Source organism: Vicia villosa, unplaced genomic scaffold (genome assembly GCF_029867415.1).
Source record: "Vicia villosa cultivar HV-30 ecotype Madison, WI unplaced genomic scaffold, Vvil1.0 ctg.000673F_1_1, whole genome shotgun sequence".
Lineage (NCBI taxonomy): Eukaryota > Viridiplantae > Streptophyta > Magnoliopsida > Fabales > Fabaceae > Vicia > Vicia villosa.
In genome coordinates, this window is record NW_026705299.1 from 72,240 (window position 1) to 89,005 (window position 16,766).

Here is a 16,766-nt window from a genome sequence, read left to right on the forward strand (position 1 = left end):
GCAGGACATGCACACTAGAGGTGCATGCCTAAAGCTTTCGTCCACTCGTATTTACGGACTTGTCTAATAAGTTGGATTCGTTTTTCCACCACTATTTACGTGCATGGCCGCTCAATTTAGATGTCTTTTAAAAGGTTGAAAAAAAAACAAAATATTTATAAGTGTAGATTTAAAATTTTGATCTGTCTCATAAAATTCAAAAATTATAAAAATTTATTTCAATAACTAAACCGATAAAAATCTAAAAGAAATACAGCAGAATGAATATATTAGAGATATAAGCGTCCTATAAAAAATATGAACAAATATACTCAACTGACGTGGTCTGTTTTATTCTCTAAATATAATTCAATCTTATAAAACAAATATTTATAAATACATCTTTACCCGAGATATTATATAATGTGAGACTGCAAATATTTATAAATACATCTTTACCCGAGATATTATATAATGTGAGACTAATATCAATAATATCTAAATTATAAAATGACTATTTAGTTAAATAAAATTTGGAGACATACTATCATTTCTAAGCGGGTAGGTACTTGTCACATACCTCAAAATCAGCAACGATCATGACTTACTAGGACGTTTCAATCTATATAAAACATGTAAAAATTTCATTTCTAATCCAATAATGGTAGGTATATATTTGCTATGTATAACCATAACCACAGCTGCTATGAAAATGATATAACACCATATGAATGTATGCAATTGGAAGACACTTATGCTTTCACATAAAGGCAAGGGTCAAAATAGTCATGCTAATACAACACAATTGGCAATTTGTGTCGTTTTGTATTCAAGTCAAATATCCATTGGGATTTGATATTCACTTCCATTTTGCATTATAAAGTCACTCACTTTTGGCAAGAAATTGACACATTGAACATGCTCTTTCAGCTACCATAACCATAAATAAATAATAAGTTAGGATCATAGTTTGGTTATTATTTCATACTTCCTTCTATATTTAACTTGAATATGTAATATGTATCGAGTCTTTTTAGAGCTTATATAAAGGATTTTTTTTTTGTTATTTTCATTTTCTTGAGGTTTTGTATTTTAAGATGTTGATTTTAACACTTGTTTATTATAAAACTATTTGTATTGTTTTGTTATGAGAATATAATGATTTGTGAAAATGTTATTGACTTTATAATTGTATTTGACTAAGTGGAAACATTTTAAGTGGGTACAAACATGTATTTCATGTGTGTTCCTTATAAAATTAGTATAAAAAGTTCCAAAATCAATAGGGATTTAAAGTAGAGGAAAAAAAACTATTGTTAAGTGTTACTTTACATATGAATGTGAGAGTTGTTTCTTGATAATATGCGATTCTATGTGTTTTTAAGCATTTTAATTTATCGTTTATCATTTATTTTGTTCTATTTTACTTTTGTTTTTGTAACTTTTTTGTCTTTTAGGTGTTTTAAAAGTACAAAGACACGAAGAAGCATAAAGAAGCAAAGTCTAGGAAGATTGGAAGAAGACCCCCGAAGACTGCACATGGAAGCAAGTTCAAAGAACAAAGAGCATTACAGCATTGTCGTAATGATCATTATTGTTGTAATGGTAGAAAGGCTTCTCCAAAAATTGACTTTCCGTAGTGTAGAGCATTGAGCATTACAGCCTGGCCGTAATGGCCACTACGACTGTAATGGCCCAAGTGACCCTTGATTTTTCTGTGATTCTACTATTTTAGATACTATTGTGGATCTATGTGCTTGCAGGTGATGAATATATGCATTAGAAGTTTTGATTACGACAACGCATAACAATAGATTTCAACCTTGATGATGATAGTAAGACCAAAACATCTTATGAATTATCAACAAGAGAAGTCTAGATCAAATGCATGTACAATCAGAAGCTATCTAGCAAAAGTCAAGAAGCTCCTTGGAGAAAGGTGTGAAAGTTCGCCATGTCATGCATGTTGGTTTGTCTGAGTGAACCAAGTACTATAAAACATAAGGTAGTAGCTCAATAGTACTAAGACAACTCGCACACACACACACCCCTTAAGAATATCATTCAAATGTTTTTATCATGAAAATTGTTTTCTAGATGTTGAAAGCAGACATAGCGGCAAGCAACAAAAGATTTGAAAATATTGATCCGAGAATTATCGTCCTCAGAGATGGAGAGATGCCATTCAATAGTTTCTACGGTTTCAAGCTCGAGTTTGAATGAACGAAAAGTAACAAAGATATGGACAGAAAAAGAATAGACACATTCTTAGAAGAGAAATAACTTATCAGACATGCAAATATATTCACTCTTCACAAACGTAAACTTACCGATCCATTATACTCAACCTATGATACTCATCTATGTTATCACGTATCTCTCACATAAGCGTCCATCTCTGGAGCACAAACGAGATCATCTCACAACTAAGGTTATCTCTAACGCGAAGCTGTGAGAACATTCGTATTCTCGCGTCGGCGATCTCTCGCGCGCCGCTCAAACACGAAAGCATTATGTACATATACAAACAGTTAATGCTAGCTCTAAATCTATCTCTAGAGTTCAGAACCAACATATTATCATCCTAGATAAAGATTCAAGCAATTTATCTCTAAAGCAACCCAAATCCCCAGCATAGAGCAAAAATCCAGAATAACATCAACACAGATTTATAAAGCATGTTGAATATAACATTCTAATCGGTAAATATACACAAGATTCGAGTAACTATACAAAAAAACCCAACACAAAAAAATACACAGAGAATAGAAGAGATAAACCAAACATCTCGCGGGTTGTCAACTCCGATTAATGCGAAATCCACCTCTGATCATCCAAGTGCATGTCTTAGTGTTGTTTTCTAAGCTAATCCTACTCTAAAAATGAAATTGATGGAGTTGGGACAAAAAACTCTCCCAAAACCATAACCCTAACGTGTACAAATGAAGAGAATATAAAGAAAATTATCCGTAGGTCCGCTAAGTGGAATGAGGCCGCTAAGCAAAACTGAAAACTTGGTTTGCCGCTGGAAAGCGCGCTGGACGGTCGCTTAGCGGACTGTCCTGCATAATTTTTCTTATTCAGCTCCAAAATTGTGCAATCGAAGTCGTGCCTTTGACACTTTATTCCTCGAGACTCCGATATGCATAAACACATATAAAAACAAAAGAAAAACTATTAGAACGATACACAAAACGAATCAAAACTCAATTATGCTAATATTTACATAAAAGTAGGGATTTTATTACAAAACTATATGAATAGAATTGATAAGTGCCATGATTATATACTCAAAATATCGATATTTTGACACTTATCACTAGGCCAAACCAGGTGATTAAGGAACTGTGTAATATCTTTCCAAAGCCTTTTTTAAACTAACCAGTCAATTGGATACTTAAGCCAATCGATTGGAAAGACCTTTTCTATTATCTAATGGATTAGAACGTTATGCTAATCCATTAGAAAATGGCTAATCGATTAACCAAGCGATGTGGACAATACATTAATGACTTGCAACGACTCTATCCAAACCTTCCTATTTGGGCCTTCCAATTGATTATATTTAAGTTATCTAATTGATTGGAATTTTTTTCCAATCGATTATATAATCAATTTTGTCCATGGATTATTTCCATTCTTGGTTTTTCCAACTACTATATAAGAGAGGCGCGCCCTCACTTCAAATCATGCCACTTTGCAATATTTTCATATTTCTTTAGAATTTATCTTTCTCATTTCTGTAGAAAATATTTGTATTCACTTATATTTTCCTTAGTGCTAGTAAGTGAAGCTTTACTTGTGAGGATGAAATTTTTGTAAGTGGTTGTGTTGTCCGTTTATATTCTTAAAGATGTGATACCTTTAAGAGATTGACTTTGGTTCCTGAGATAAACTTCTCATAAAATCTATGTTATTCGCTAATTAAGGTTTTCCGGAAAATCTTTGTTTTGGTTATTAAGATCATCCATAAATCTATAAATGGTTCGTTAGCTTAGACTAGGATAAAAATGTCATTGGTTGGAGATAAGCCCGTTAAAATCTCAAGATCAAATTGTATTAAGATTCATGGCCATGACCTTCAAAATCCCAAATTTTATAGTCAAACTCTCAAGAAGATCTCTTGGGGACATGAAGCCAACATTTGGCCAAACCTGTATAAGATCTGGTGCAATCTTTTTAACCCTATCCATTTACTTTCTATAATTTACTTTTAGTATTTTATTTTTGCTACAAATTACTCACCTAAAAAGTACTAATACGATCTTAATTGAGAAAGGTTTAAAATTAATTACGAATTTTAAAACCATAATTCACCTCACTCTTGTGTTTGAAGTCACTTGTCTAACAAGTGGAATCAGAGCCTAACTCATATTAAAGACTAATCGTGTCAGGAGGAAAAATGACTTCAAGCTATTCACTAAACAAATCATCATTCTTTAATGGAGAAGGGTATATTTTATGGAAAGATAAAATTAAGTCTTTCAAAGAAGGTATGGATCATGGTATTTGGAAGGCTGCGAATGAAGGTTCATTTGTTCCTACACACATAGTTAATGGTGTTGTAGAAGACAAACCTCAAAAGGATTGGAACAAAGGTGATAAAGAAAAAGATAATGTAGTTAAACTTGCTGATAGAGGTTTTAATTGGTTTGATCCGACAGGGAACAAGCCTAACATATCCATTCCCCATTAAGAGAATAATTAGGGGGATAAGGTGTTCATTTATGTGGATGAAGCAATGTGTAAGTCTCCAAGTCTTTGGAATTTGTGGACATGTGACTTAACATATTCGTTCATTGTCGTTCAATAATGGATGGCCCTAAGAGTTTTCTTGATTAATTTTATTCTACCCAAATGATGGTCTGCGGAACCTTCATGGATTTCTTATAAGATTTATTTTCTTTCTCCCTTCATCAATCAATTCAATAGAGGATTATTAACGCTCTCCTTTACAATAGATCTTCAATGAGTGAATGTGAATAAGATTTACTTCTTATTTTTATGTCTTTTTTCTTTCTTTCAACAATGTTCTTATCATGATGTACTTAATGTTGGGTGTCATCCATTTTTTTGGAAGTTCAGCATCAATTTCACCCTCAATGGTGTTCACCCTGAAGCTTATATAGAGTTCTATGACATCTCACCTATCACAGTTTTATATGAGTCACATACGTTATAAATTTCCAATTTGGATATAAGGTCCGCTTTTAGATTTTGTCCCCTTTGTATGTGAAGGATTTATGATTTTCTTAACTTGGTCATGTCATCCGTCGCCATTTTCAAATATTTTTTTTTTTGCAAAATTGTGCCTTTAGCTTGGTATTCCACTGGAACCTATGATGTAAAATGTTAGTCAGACTTGATCACTATCTCGTCCCCTCCCATCTTGAATGATATGTGTAACTTGGCTAAATAGGCTTTGTATTTGGGTTGATTATTGAACGTAAGGAAATTAAATCTTACCGCAGCCCCTAGGATATGGTTATGATTGATTTCTAATAGAAATATGGATTTTCTACCCTGCGTGTTGGAGAAGCTGTCTACAAATATTATCCATATTGAGGGTGTGTTTGGTTCCTTGGTTGTAGTTTCTGCATTGATGTCCGCCACAACCTATCCTTTGAGCGCTTTCATTGGTTTGTTAGAAATATTGAACTAAAAAAGTTTAATGACCCACTTTGTCAATATCCCTACTAAGTCTAGTTTAAAGATTATTTGAATGTGCGGGGGGGGGGGGGGGGGAATAATGCCTCAATTTTCTTGTCGCATTTATAGGGGTTATAAAGATTTTATCCACCTTCTAATAACACGTGTTTAGATATTGTAGTAATTTTCCATGGGATATATAGGCTCTTAGGAAATAACACATTATTGTACCAGCACGACATTTGCAACATTAGAAGAAATAAACATATAGATAAAAAGTGTTTCCCTGTCGTTAGGGTAAACCAACATAGCGGTTGCAACTATACCTCTTTGAGCTTAGTAAAGGAGATTTCACACTCTAGTGTCCATTCAAATGTAGTATCCTTCCTTAATAATTTATATAATGGTAACGCGTGATGAATAAGCCTATATATATATATATATATATATATATATATATATATATATATATATAGTAGGACAAAGTTACTCTAGAATGCATTTCTTGGTTCTGGGGGATGCCATATTAACCATGACCTACCCTTTGTTCAGGTTAACCTCGATTACCTTATTTTTAAGGTAGCACCCTAAAAACATCCTCATCCTTACCCTAAAGATGCATATATATTTAGGCTTAAATGCAAGTAATACTTATTCTCTTATAAAATATGTTTTATATATGGTATGTATACGCTTCTACTTCTTATGATTTTATGATCTTTTTGTCGATAAAGAATTCTAGCATATCCTCTATTTGGTTCTTAAAAACTTTGTTCATCATCCGGTAGTTTTTGTTTTCCTTATTTATTTGTGTAAGTTAGGACCATGGGTAAAGACGGTTCCATTGCAGGCAAGCTTAATGATAAAGCGGATGCTCAGGCACATAAAGATGAGGCAGCGATAGAGCCTTCCCAGCTACGGGCTGGAAGACATCATCCGACCGGTTATCACCAAAAATAGTTAACTGAGAAGTCACAGTACCACACACCCAAACGCCAAACTACTACAGTTGCTACTTTTGAGGAGGCACATGTACTTGGGTTATGGATGATTAGGTACCTGTGGAGGAGCCAATTGTGCCTGTACCCACTTTGGATGAGCCAACTGTGGAGGAGGTACCTGATGTGGAGGAGCATGTACCCGCTTGAGAGGTGGTTCTTGATGAGGCTCATACTGCTAGAGTTCCCTGAGTGCTTACTTACCATGCTCGACGCCTCCCTCCTTTCAGCGTTTGTTGAGTGGTGACACCCTGATACATCATCCATTTAGAAAGATGTCTATCACATTGGATGATGTCTCATTGTTGTTTTATATTCCCATCGTTGATACATTCTTTAGTAGTCCTCATATAACTAGGGACGACACTAGCACAAGTTGTAGAGGAACTTGAGGTTGATGAAGGTGGGGTGCTTTAGGAGTTTGCCTTTAATAGAGGCTTGCACCTGTAGATGTCTTGGCTGAGGGAGAGATATGATGAGCTTGTAGTGGCAGAGAGGTATGAGGTTCCCGCTAGGGCGTACATGCTACATCTAATGGTATGTACTCTCTTTGCAAACAAGTTTTGCGTTTACATAGATGTTCGCTACCTTTGGTTGTTTAGTATCCTAGACACTCCAAATCGAGCTTGGGGTGTGGCGGCGTTGACTATGCTATACATGAAACTTAAAGTTTCTTTCCAGCCTGAGACCAGACAACTAGTTGGTTACTTGAGCCTATTACGGGTATATTAACATTTCTTTTTTAATTTTTACGTTGTTACTTGAGCCTATTTGTTAGATGTCATATTAATATTTTTTGTGTGTTCAATTTTGGATATACGAGCATTTCCCTCGAATCTTTGATAGGAAACTGTAGTGTTTCCTAGTGAGTGCTCCACTAGCGAGGAGATGGAAGGACAGGCAGGAGGTTCATGGTGGTGTTATGGAGTATGGGATGAGGCTTGATGCATCAATTGTAGATGATGTCTTCTAGACACCATACTCGATGCATTGTCCCCATTGCCCATTTGACGACACAACATTGTATTTAGGGCATATGAGGTGGGAGAACCACGTGTTAAACACCTTCCTGAGGGGTGTATATGACAATTTGATTTTTTCCAGAGCATCTCTCGTCTAGTACCTGAGGCTCCAACTGGTTGGATTGACAGACGGTTTCATAGAAACATCAGCTCTACTAGTGATATTAGAGCTAGTTCCGTTTTGGTACAACATCCATCACATCACGAGGATGGTTACTTGGAGTGGTATCACAATATATCACACCCTCGTCTCATACCACTGACTACAGGGTCTTCTGATGGTCCAGGGGCCTTAGGTATTAGGGCTTATGATGTTGAGGTACCGGGTTGTTGACATGCCGCCACTACTAACTCCACCTTCCGCAGGGGACCGGGATAACCATCTCTAGGGCTTCTGTTGTTCTTACAGATAACCTCACGGGTACTAGGGCTTTTCTGCTATTCCTGCCGATAACCTAACGGGTTTCGTAAACCAAGATGGCGAGGCTTTTACTAGATTATATAGGATGGCAGACATAGCCCGTGGGGGCCTATGTAGATATATTATATTTTGTTTGTATTATATGTATTTTGTGACACATACTTGTTATCATCGTACTTATTTATTGCATAATATTTTTGGGATTACAAGATTCAAAAATGAACATAGCATAAAACAGTACAACAAACATAATTTAAAAAACACTAAACATGAAAATTTAGGTGCTACTAGAAGATGCTTGACATTTCAACATCTTCATTATATCGTTGACGAATATATATTTTTTTTTGCATCTAACTCGATCAGACCTTTAGTTATCCTACCGCAAAATGATTTCCACATGGTCTTAACATCTTCGTCAGTCTTTAACTCAATCAGGTTATATTTCACCCTTCCACTAATATCAATCCAATCTTTACGAAACTCGATCTTTCTCACGGTTCTGTTATCGATAGCAGGCACCAACTCATTCAACTTGTCTGTCAAATTTGCAAGGGATGTGGCGCCATCTGGAAGAGACATTTTTAGATGTCTTTCTCTATAACATATGTCCTTATTTATACAAGTGACAATTCATTTAAGACCACACTAATTTACCGGTGCAATCAGAGCCCTCCAAATATGTTGATAAAATCTCGATCGTTGAAAAAATATAAATGCGTACACTACCAGAAATTTCAGTATACCATAAATTTTTTATATTTAGTGATAAATTTGAAATTTTTGATAATTTACCAATACCCAAATTTTCAAATAAACTACCGGAACTTTGAACTACCGGAAATTTCGTTTGAAAAAATGTCCTATTTCCACAAGAGCATTTCTAAAATAATAAAGGATTAATTGCAACTTTGGTCCCTCTATTTTACCTTTATTTATTTATTTTGATCTTCCCATTTTAAAAACCTGGACTTTGGTCCCCTTTTCATGTTTTGTTTTGGATTTTAGTCCTCCATCAAATTCGGGACCCTTTTTTAGAGAGGTGGCGCTGCCTTTGATGACGTGTCATTTATTATTCATACGTAAATTTAACCAGGCCATTATTCTTGTTATTTTTAATGTTTAACTTATATTAAATGTATTTTGTTATATATAATAAAAAGAATAAGTTAAACAATATAACCCAGAGAAGTGTCATATATATTAACGTTCATTTTTCAGATGCATTCATAAAATATAACCTAGAGAAGTGTTCTTATCCAAATGTGACATGATATATTTATTTCCCCATCTTTTAATTTTGAGTCTTAATCCTAATCCGATTTCGTTCTTCTACTCATGTTCATCTCTTCTCTCCAACAATTTTAGAATCAAGGATCTCTTATGCTTTAACAAATTCGTCCACTTCAAGAAGAAAAGTGAATAGGTGTTGGTGTGACCTTGAGTCACCATTGATAACTTCTTGGAGTTATGCGAATCCAGGAAGAAGGTTTTATGGTTGTGGTATTTTTAGGGTGATGAGGAAAAAAGGATGTAATCTTTTTTAATGGTTTGATGAAGAAATGAGTAATCATGCAACATATGTGATTAGATCTTTGAAAGACAAGAATGATGAACTTGTGAATTTAATGAGTGACACAAGAAAAAATTAAGAGCTTTTGAAGATGAAGACAAAAAATGAAGAGTTGCTGAAGAAGATGAAATTCATAGGTTATTTTCTAGTTTTTGTACTTGTGTCTGTATTGTTAGTTGTGTTTGCACTAGTTGTATCAAAGTGATGAGTGTACTTGTGTTTGTATTGTTAGTTGTGTTAGTGATGAATGTACTTATTATCTGTACTTGTGTTTTGTAAAAAAAATCAAATTAATGAAAGTTGCAATGAATTGGCACTGTTAATTAACATTTACATGATTTTGACACTATTAAGTTCCATTTGACACTATAATTCTTAATTTGAATTAACTTATTAATTTGGCATAATTTGTTAATGTAGAACTTGCATTATAAAACCTTTATAACATGTCCATTATTTTGGCATAAGTTGCAGTAACTTTGCAACATAAATTGTTCAATTGGTAATACTTAACATAAGTTACAGTGTATTAATTTAACATAAGATGCAGTATCTTTGTACTATTAATTTGGCACATAGCAGTGTCATAAAACATGGCAATTACAGGCAAGACACAAAGCATAACATTGTCACAAAATATGACCATTACATGACAAACCAGAATATAACATAGTCACAAAATCATAGCAGACCAGAATATTACAGACTAGACACAAAATATAGCAATGTCACAAAACAATACCTAAACTTAAAATCTATTCTTGGGTGGGATTTGGCGCTTGCGATCCTTCGTCTATAACAGTTTATTCAGCCCCTTTGTTTCCGTTTTTTGCCTTTTATTGCCACCCTTAGGAATTGCTCTCTCTGCAACTCTCTTACCTTTACTCGTTCGCTTGTTATGTCAAAAACTCTCACATTTCTTGAACTTGACAGTTTGAAGACATGTGTTTCTATTTCTCGGCTCATCATTTTCCTTGTTACGGTTCTTCTTTGGCCGACCAATAGATCTTCTAATGACTGGAGGGTTGATTGGTTAGTAACATTTTTCGACGATAGTTATGGACCACTGGTTAGCATAATGATATGGCTATAAGTAACCATCACGGTAGACCTCTTATACACAAACAAAATGATGAATTCATAAGTTAACTTAATATGTCGATAGCATGATGAACATAATCTTCGGGCTCGTTTTGGATAAATCATATGCATGCGATAGCATGACAACACGGAATTCCGGTTAAATCCCACCCCTTACAAGTACATGTCTTCTGCAGCAAGTTTACAATATATGTCTCAACACTATTTGAAACCCCAAATATAGAAAATTCATCATTCGAATTCCAAGTTGAACTCCACCATTCTACTTGCCTCTTTGTTTTTTCCATTACTTGTTGGATATTAGGACTTATAACACCTTTGTACCTGGACAATTTCTCCTTTGGAGTAGATATTCTCACTATTATGTAATGTTTGATTCCTTCAAGCAATGTATTTATTGGATTTTCTCTATACTCCAATATTGCTCGATTAAAAGCCTCACACATATTATTGACTTGTAAGTCACACTGTGAGTCTATCTTGAAATAAGATCTACTCCAACATGTAGTAGGTACATCCATTGCTCTTTCATCTGATTCATTTCTCTTTCCCGTGCAGGTAATGTTGTGGCCCTAGCGCCATCCATAATGCTTCTTTCATATGAATTCCAGGATACTTCTTCCTCCAATTTCCGTGTAAGTGTTTAACACACAGTCTATGCTTAACATGTTAGCTTGTTTCCAGAATTGCCAGGACCAAACCCTGTAATAACATAACATACACATAATAAAACAATGCTGCATTATTTAATAACATACTTCAAACATAATCAACATACTGCATTTTTTATACACTTATAATAATTCACTTATATTATCTACAAGGAAAATGATGAGCAACTATACATACTGCATTATTTAAACAAAACTACATTATCTAAAAAAAACTGCAACTGTACATACTACATTATTTAATACACTTATATTAATACACTTAAGTTATCTATATTTTCTACAAACAGAACTGCAACAAACATACTTAAGATACACATTGCAACTAATAGAACAAAACTGCAACAAACATCCAACAAACATAAATGCAACTAACATACAACAAACAATACCTTTTGTTGGTCTGATATAAATCCATAAGTATTTTGTTGAATGGATTGTAAGTCTTCGAGTAATAACTTAAGAAACCATTGCCATGAATCCTTTGTTTCAACTTCCACAACGGTATAAGCTATTGGTATCATCTTGTTATTTCCATCCTTACCAATGGCACATACCAAGTGACCTCTGAAGTCCCCTTTAACAAAACATGCATCCAAGCCAATTAGAGGCCTGCAAGTGGTTGCAAATGTTGACTTGCATGCTTCTAAGCATACATATATTTTTTCAAACATGGGACCACAAGATGAATCATCACACTGAATTTTAACTGTGGAGTTTGGATTTGACTTCTACAATTCCTCAGCATAACTTCTAAGATGGATGAATTGTTCACGACCAACTCCTTGAATTAACTCTATTTCTTTTTTCTTGGCTCTATATGCTTGATCTACCGACAAATTCACCCCCCACTTCTCCACTCTTTCTGCAATCAACCCTTTAGTTTTCATTTCAGGAGTGTGTCTTAGTGTATTCACCAATTTTTGAGCTAACCAATCGGTCATCGCTTGTCTATTCCTTGGTGTCCTATTACAAATATGTTAATTAGTGAAGCTAACAAGTTGCCAAAATTGGTTGGTTATCCTAAGGCTAAACCTAATATAAAATGGACAACCTACCATACATTTTCAACCACTCTTTTCTTGTCATTGATTTGCATCTTATCCTTGAACATCATCACAATTTCAAACTTTGTAGCTTGTTTAAAAGCTAGAAACCTTTCCATGGCATCTTCAACATCACTTCCAAGTGGTGTATGAAGCTCATTTGAATCACAACATTCATTATAAGAATTAACATCCAATCTTGAGGGTTGCTCTGTTGAAGTGTTAGAGAGAACTATGGTCCAATCAACACCAACATCATGACCTAAGTTCAACTCATCATCCTCACTTTCCTCACCATCCTCATCATCTTTATACTCCTCATTAGGGGTGGCAAAACGGGCGGTCGCCCACATACCCAACAAAAAATGGCGGGTTGGATTGGGATTTTGGGTCTGTCGCCCTTTAAAGTCCGCCCCGTCAAACCCGCCGCCCGCCTAAACTCGTCCCACCAAAGCCCGCCGCTCGGTAAAGCCCTTTGACCAATCTGTTAAGCTCGTCTCGCCTTAAACCCACCCTTTTTTAATTAAGTCTAGTAATTCAAATTCTTAATGGTTTTATTTTATACATTTATTTGTAAATATATGCAATATTTTTTTAGGTAAAATTTGTTTAAAAGATGCTTTATAAAAAATTATTCTAAAAAGAAAGTGAAAATTTTAATTGAAAGGTAAAAAAAGACTATTAATCTATTTAAAAAAATGAAAGAAAAATAAATTAAAAAATAGGCGGGCAAGCACGCCACCCGCCACCTTGGCGGGGCAAACATGATTTTTATGCCCATTTTACTTGTTCAACATTTGCATTTACTTGTTCAACCTTTGCATTTTCAACATTTACTTTTTCATTAGTTGCACCATCAAACCTAACATCTTCAATATTAACTTCTTCAAAGGCTGACGTCCTAGAGAAAAGGCATACTTAGGATTCCAATACCATAAACACCGTATATTAGAATACACTTCATTTTTAATCATCTTTTCAATCTCCATATAGGACATTAAGTCCACATCCCAGTTCCAATTCATTTCACTTACAATCCCTCCAACATACAACTTCACTGGATGTTGCACCAAACATCCCCTATGATGTATTCTTAGTCTTACAGTTACAAAATAAAAACACACCACGGTAAACAACAAGAATTGAATATTGGGGTTGGATATTGGGACCAACACAAGCAACAACAAGAAGGTAACAAACTGAATTATGGGACCACAAAATAAATCATTTGTCACAATGTACACATAAATAAACCACAAACAAACTGGGACCTCAACAAATCCCAAATGTACCCATAAACAAATCAGCCTAAACATTATGCACATAAACCTAAAGCAAGACATCGAAACATAAACGCAATATTAGTACAAGAAATGTGCATACCTCAAAACATAAGTTGGGTTTGCCATTTCGGACTGACAAATACATGAACAAGGATTGTATACATTGGATTGTGATGACGATGACGACTTAGGGTTTGTCTTCATGGGTTTGCGTCTTCGTGGGTTTGTATGGGTGGAAGTGTGTCTCTTCGGGTTTTTTTAAGTGTTATGATATTTTAATAATGAAAATGAAATAATAATAAATATTATAATAATAATAATAATAATTATTATTATTTTAATGATATAACTAAATTTTATTTAATTTTAAAAAGAGTGTTCTGACATGAAAATCAATATTTACGTAATAAAAACTGACATGTCATCAAAGACAGCGCCACCTCACTAATAAATGGTTCTAAAATTGATGGAGGACTAAAATAAATAAAAAATATGAAAAAGGAATAAAAATTCAAATTTTTAAATTAGGAGAATCAAAATTCAAAAAAAGATAAAATAGATGGACCAAAGCTATTAAACCATTAATAAAATATGAGGGGTGCGAGCTATAATTTAGGAGTTGCAAGTAAAATTTTTTTTTTTCACATCCTATTAAAAAAAGTCTAGAGATATTCAAACTTCTATAAGTAGCACATAGAAACCCAACCCAATGAAGTAGGGCCACACGGCCTACTATAGGGGAACTACCCACATAGAAAGTTAGCCCAAAATAAGCAGAAACAAAAGGTTGCATTTGTTACTATTTAAACACGTGGGGACGTTCATGATGATTATGTAGGAATAATTTTGAGTCTTAATCAATGTACATTCATATAGTCATAGATACTCAAACACAACATGTTGAAGAGTGTTGGCATGCTCTAGCTCAAGGACCCTAGCATAACTACATCTTGTAATGTTCTACTTTCTTCATATACCATAAACAAAATAATACTTAAGCTAACTTCAATAAGTTAATTTATGTATTAATGTTTCATATTTGACTACTCAGAATCGCACATCACATGTTTTTCCCTTTTCATGAGCAAATGGCACATGGTTGCCTGCCTCATTGGTTTATTAAGGACCACTTGGCTGGCATATGCAATTTAAGGCAACTATGCCAAACATTTTGTCTGAATTCATCACACTGTCAGTGATTCTCCATCAGTCACCATCATTCAAGCTCTATTGAAAAGGAAAACCCCTTCCCTTTATAGAAAAAAGGGGGCAGCTTTATATTAAAATAGCTTAGGCTGATGTTCTTGGACTTATGTATCATATAGTAAAACATTTGGTATAAAGTTATTTGTCTTGCATATTATTTTCATTCAAAACTCTAGAAGTATATGCCACCTAATTTCTGAATCATCAAAGATTTACCACTGCAATTTAGGACTTGAGATCATCACAGAAGCAAAAGCCTTCCTTGCATTTATAAATAACATCATAAGTTTGGTTTAATATTTTTCAATATATACCATCTCATCAATACTGAGAGTGTGGCAATAACAATTAGTCACGATGTGGAGAGTAACAATGGTTGGCAGTTGGCACAGTTGCTTGAATTCCAATTGGCGAGAAAGTGAAATAGTATAGTGTGGCAATGGTTCATTTTAACAAAAGAAGTTAAGATCTTGTTGAATTGGATGATGGATGAGGGATGATGCATTTGGATTTTGGAGCATGCACTGGAAGTAGAAAACAACATTATCAACATCAATGTCATTGGAATTGAATGATAGAAAGAATTAGGGTGTAAAATGAAAAATTGAACTAAAAGAAGGTTTAAATAGAATGCATAACTTTGTCATGCTCAAAATTAAAAATGGAATTTGTGAATCCCATGGCAGAAAAAAGGAAGTAGAAATTAAGTTTTAACCAAGTGTTCCATTAAAACATTTATTAATTTTAAGTTTGGTGGTATTCAATGAAAATAATTTTGATTATTTAATTTTTTAAAAGTTTTGTCAAAAACATTTTTAGGTTTAAGAGCTTTCTATAAACTTTGTGGATTTTTTATAATTTTTTTTCTTTGGAACATAAAATTTGTGCAACTATAATTCTCAAGTTGAAATCCGAAATAAAGTGTTGTTCAGATTAATAATATTTGTTTATATATATATATATATATATATATATATATATATATATATATATATATATATATATATATATATATATATATATATATATATATATATATATATATATATATATATATATATATATATATATATATATATATATATGTTTAAGATCAATAAATAATCTATTGTCTATATTCTGTTTTGTACATTTTTTTTAATAAAGGCTATCTATAATATAAGAAAATTAATGGTTGTGGAAAAGTTCAAAATACTCTTATTTGATTTTTTGTCACCACATTAAAATTGTGGTTTTTTGATCTTTGTACCATAAAGTTCTTAATTTTATTATTAAAATAATACAATTATTTTTTTTATCAAACTTATCTAATCTCTCTCTATTTTTTTTTCTCTTTCATCACTTTCTCACTTCTTTCTTAAAAAAAACTATCAATCTATAATATAAGAAAATTAATGGTTGTGGAAAAGTCCAAAATACCCTTATTTGATTTTTTGTCACCATATTAAAGTTGTGGTTTTTTGGTCTTTGTACCACAAAATTCTTAATTTTATTATTAAAATAATACAACTCTTATATTTTATCAAACTTATCAAATCTCTCTCTCTATTTTTTTCTCTTTCATCACTTTCTCACTTTTTTCTTAAAAAAAAAAAACTATCAATCTATAATATAAGAAAATTAATTCAAAAAATGACATACGAGAAAAATTTATTCAAAACATTTAAAAAATGATATACGGGAAAAATTTATTCAAAAAATCTTTTATTGATCAAAATATTTTTATATACGAAAATTTAATATTGATCCAAATATTTTTGTAAATAATACCTAAATAAAAATAAAAATTTCTTTAAAGACCTCCCAACCTTCTAGCC

General features: G+C 33.2%; 1 protein-coding gene across 1 annotated transcript; it reads right to left on the reverse strand.

The window, feature by feature from the left end:
* Positions 1–11,582: 11,582 nt before the first annotated feature.
* On the reverse strand, positions 11,583–12,813 carry LOC131630348 (uncharacterized). Its single transcript, XM_058901138.1, has 5 exons — positions 12,473–12,813; positions 12,150–12,380; positions 11,807–12,026; positions 11,703–11,753; positions 11,583–11,591 (listed from the first exon to the last, which is right to left on the reverse strand). Exons 1-5 carry the CDS (start codon positions 12,811–12,813, stop codon positions 11,583–11,585), a joined length of 852 nt encoding a protein of 283 aa, XP_058757121.1.
* Positions 12,814–16,766: the final 3,953 nt, after the last annotated feature.

What these genes read in the sequence shown, in the direction of transcription:
- LOC131630348 (XM_058901138.1), bottom strand. Translation starts at nt 12,813, where the DNA reads ATGTGGGCGACCGCCCGTTTTGCCACCCCTAATGAGGAGTATAAAGAT. An exon ending in AGAGTGGTTGAAAATGTATG is followed by an intron (nt 12,381 to 12,472) that starts GTAGGTTGTCCA and finishes TATTTGTAATAG; the next exon opens with GACACCAAGGAATAGACAAG. An exon ending in TTATATCAGACCAACAAAAG is followed by an intron (nt 11,754 to 11,806) that starts GTATTGTTTGTT and finishes TGTTTGTTGCAG; the next exon opens with TTTTGTTCTATTAGTTGCAA.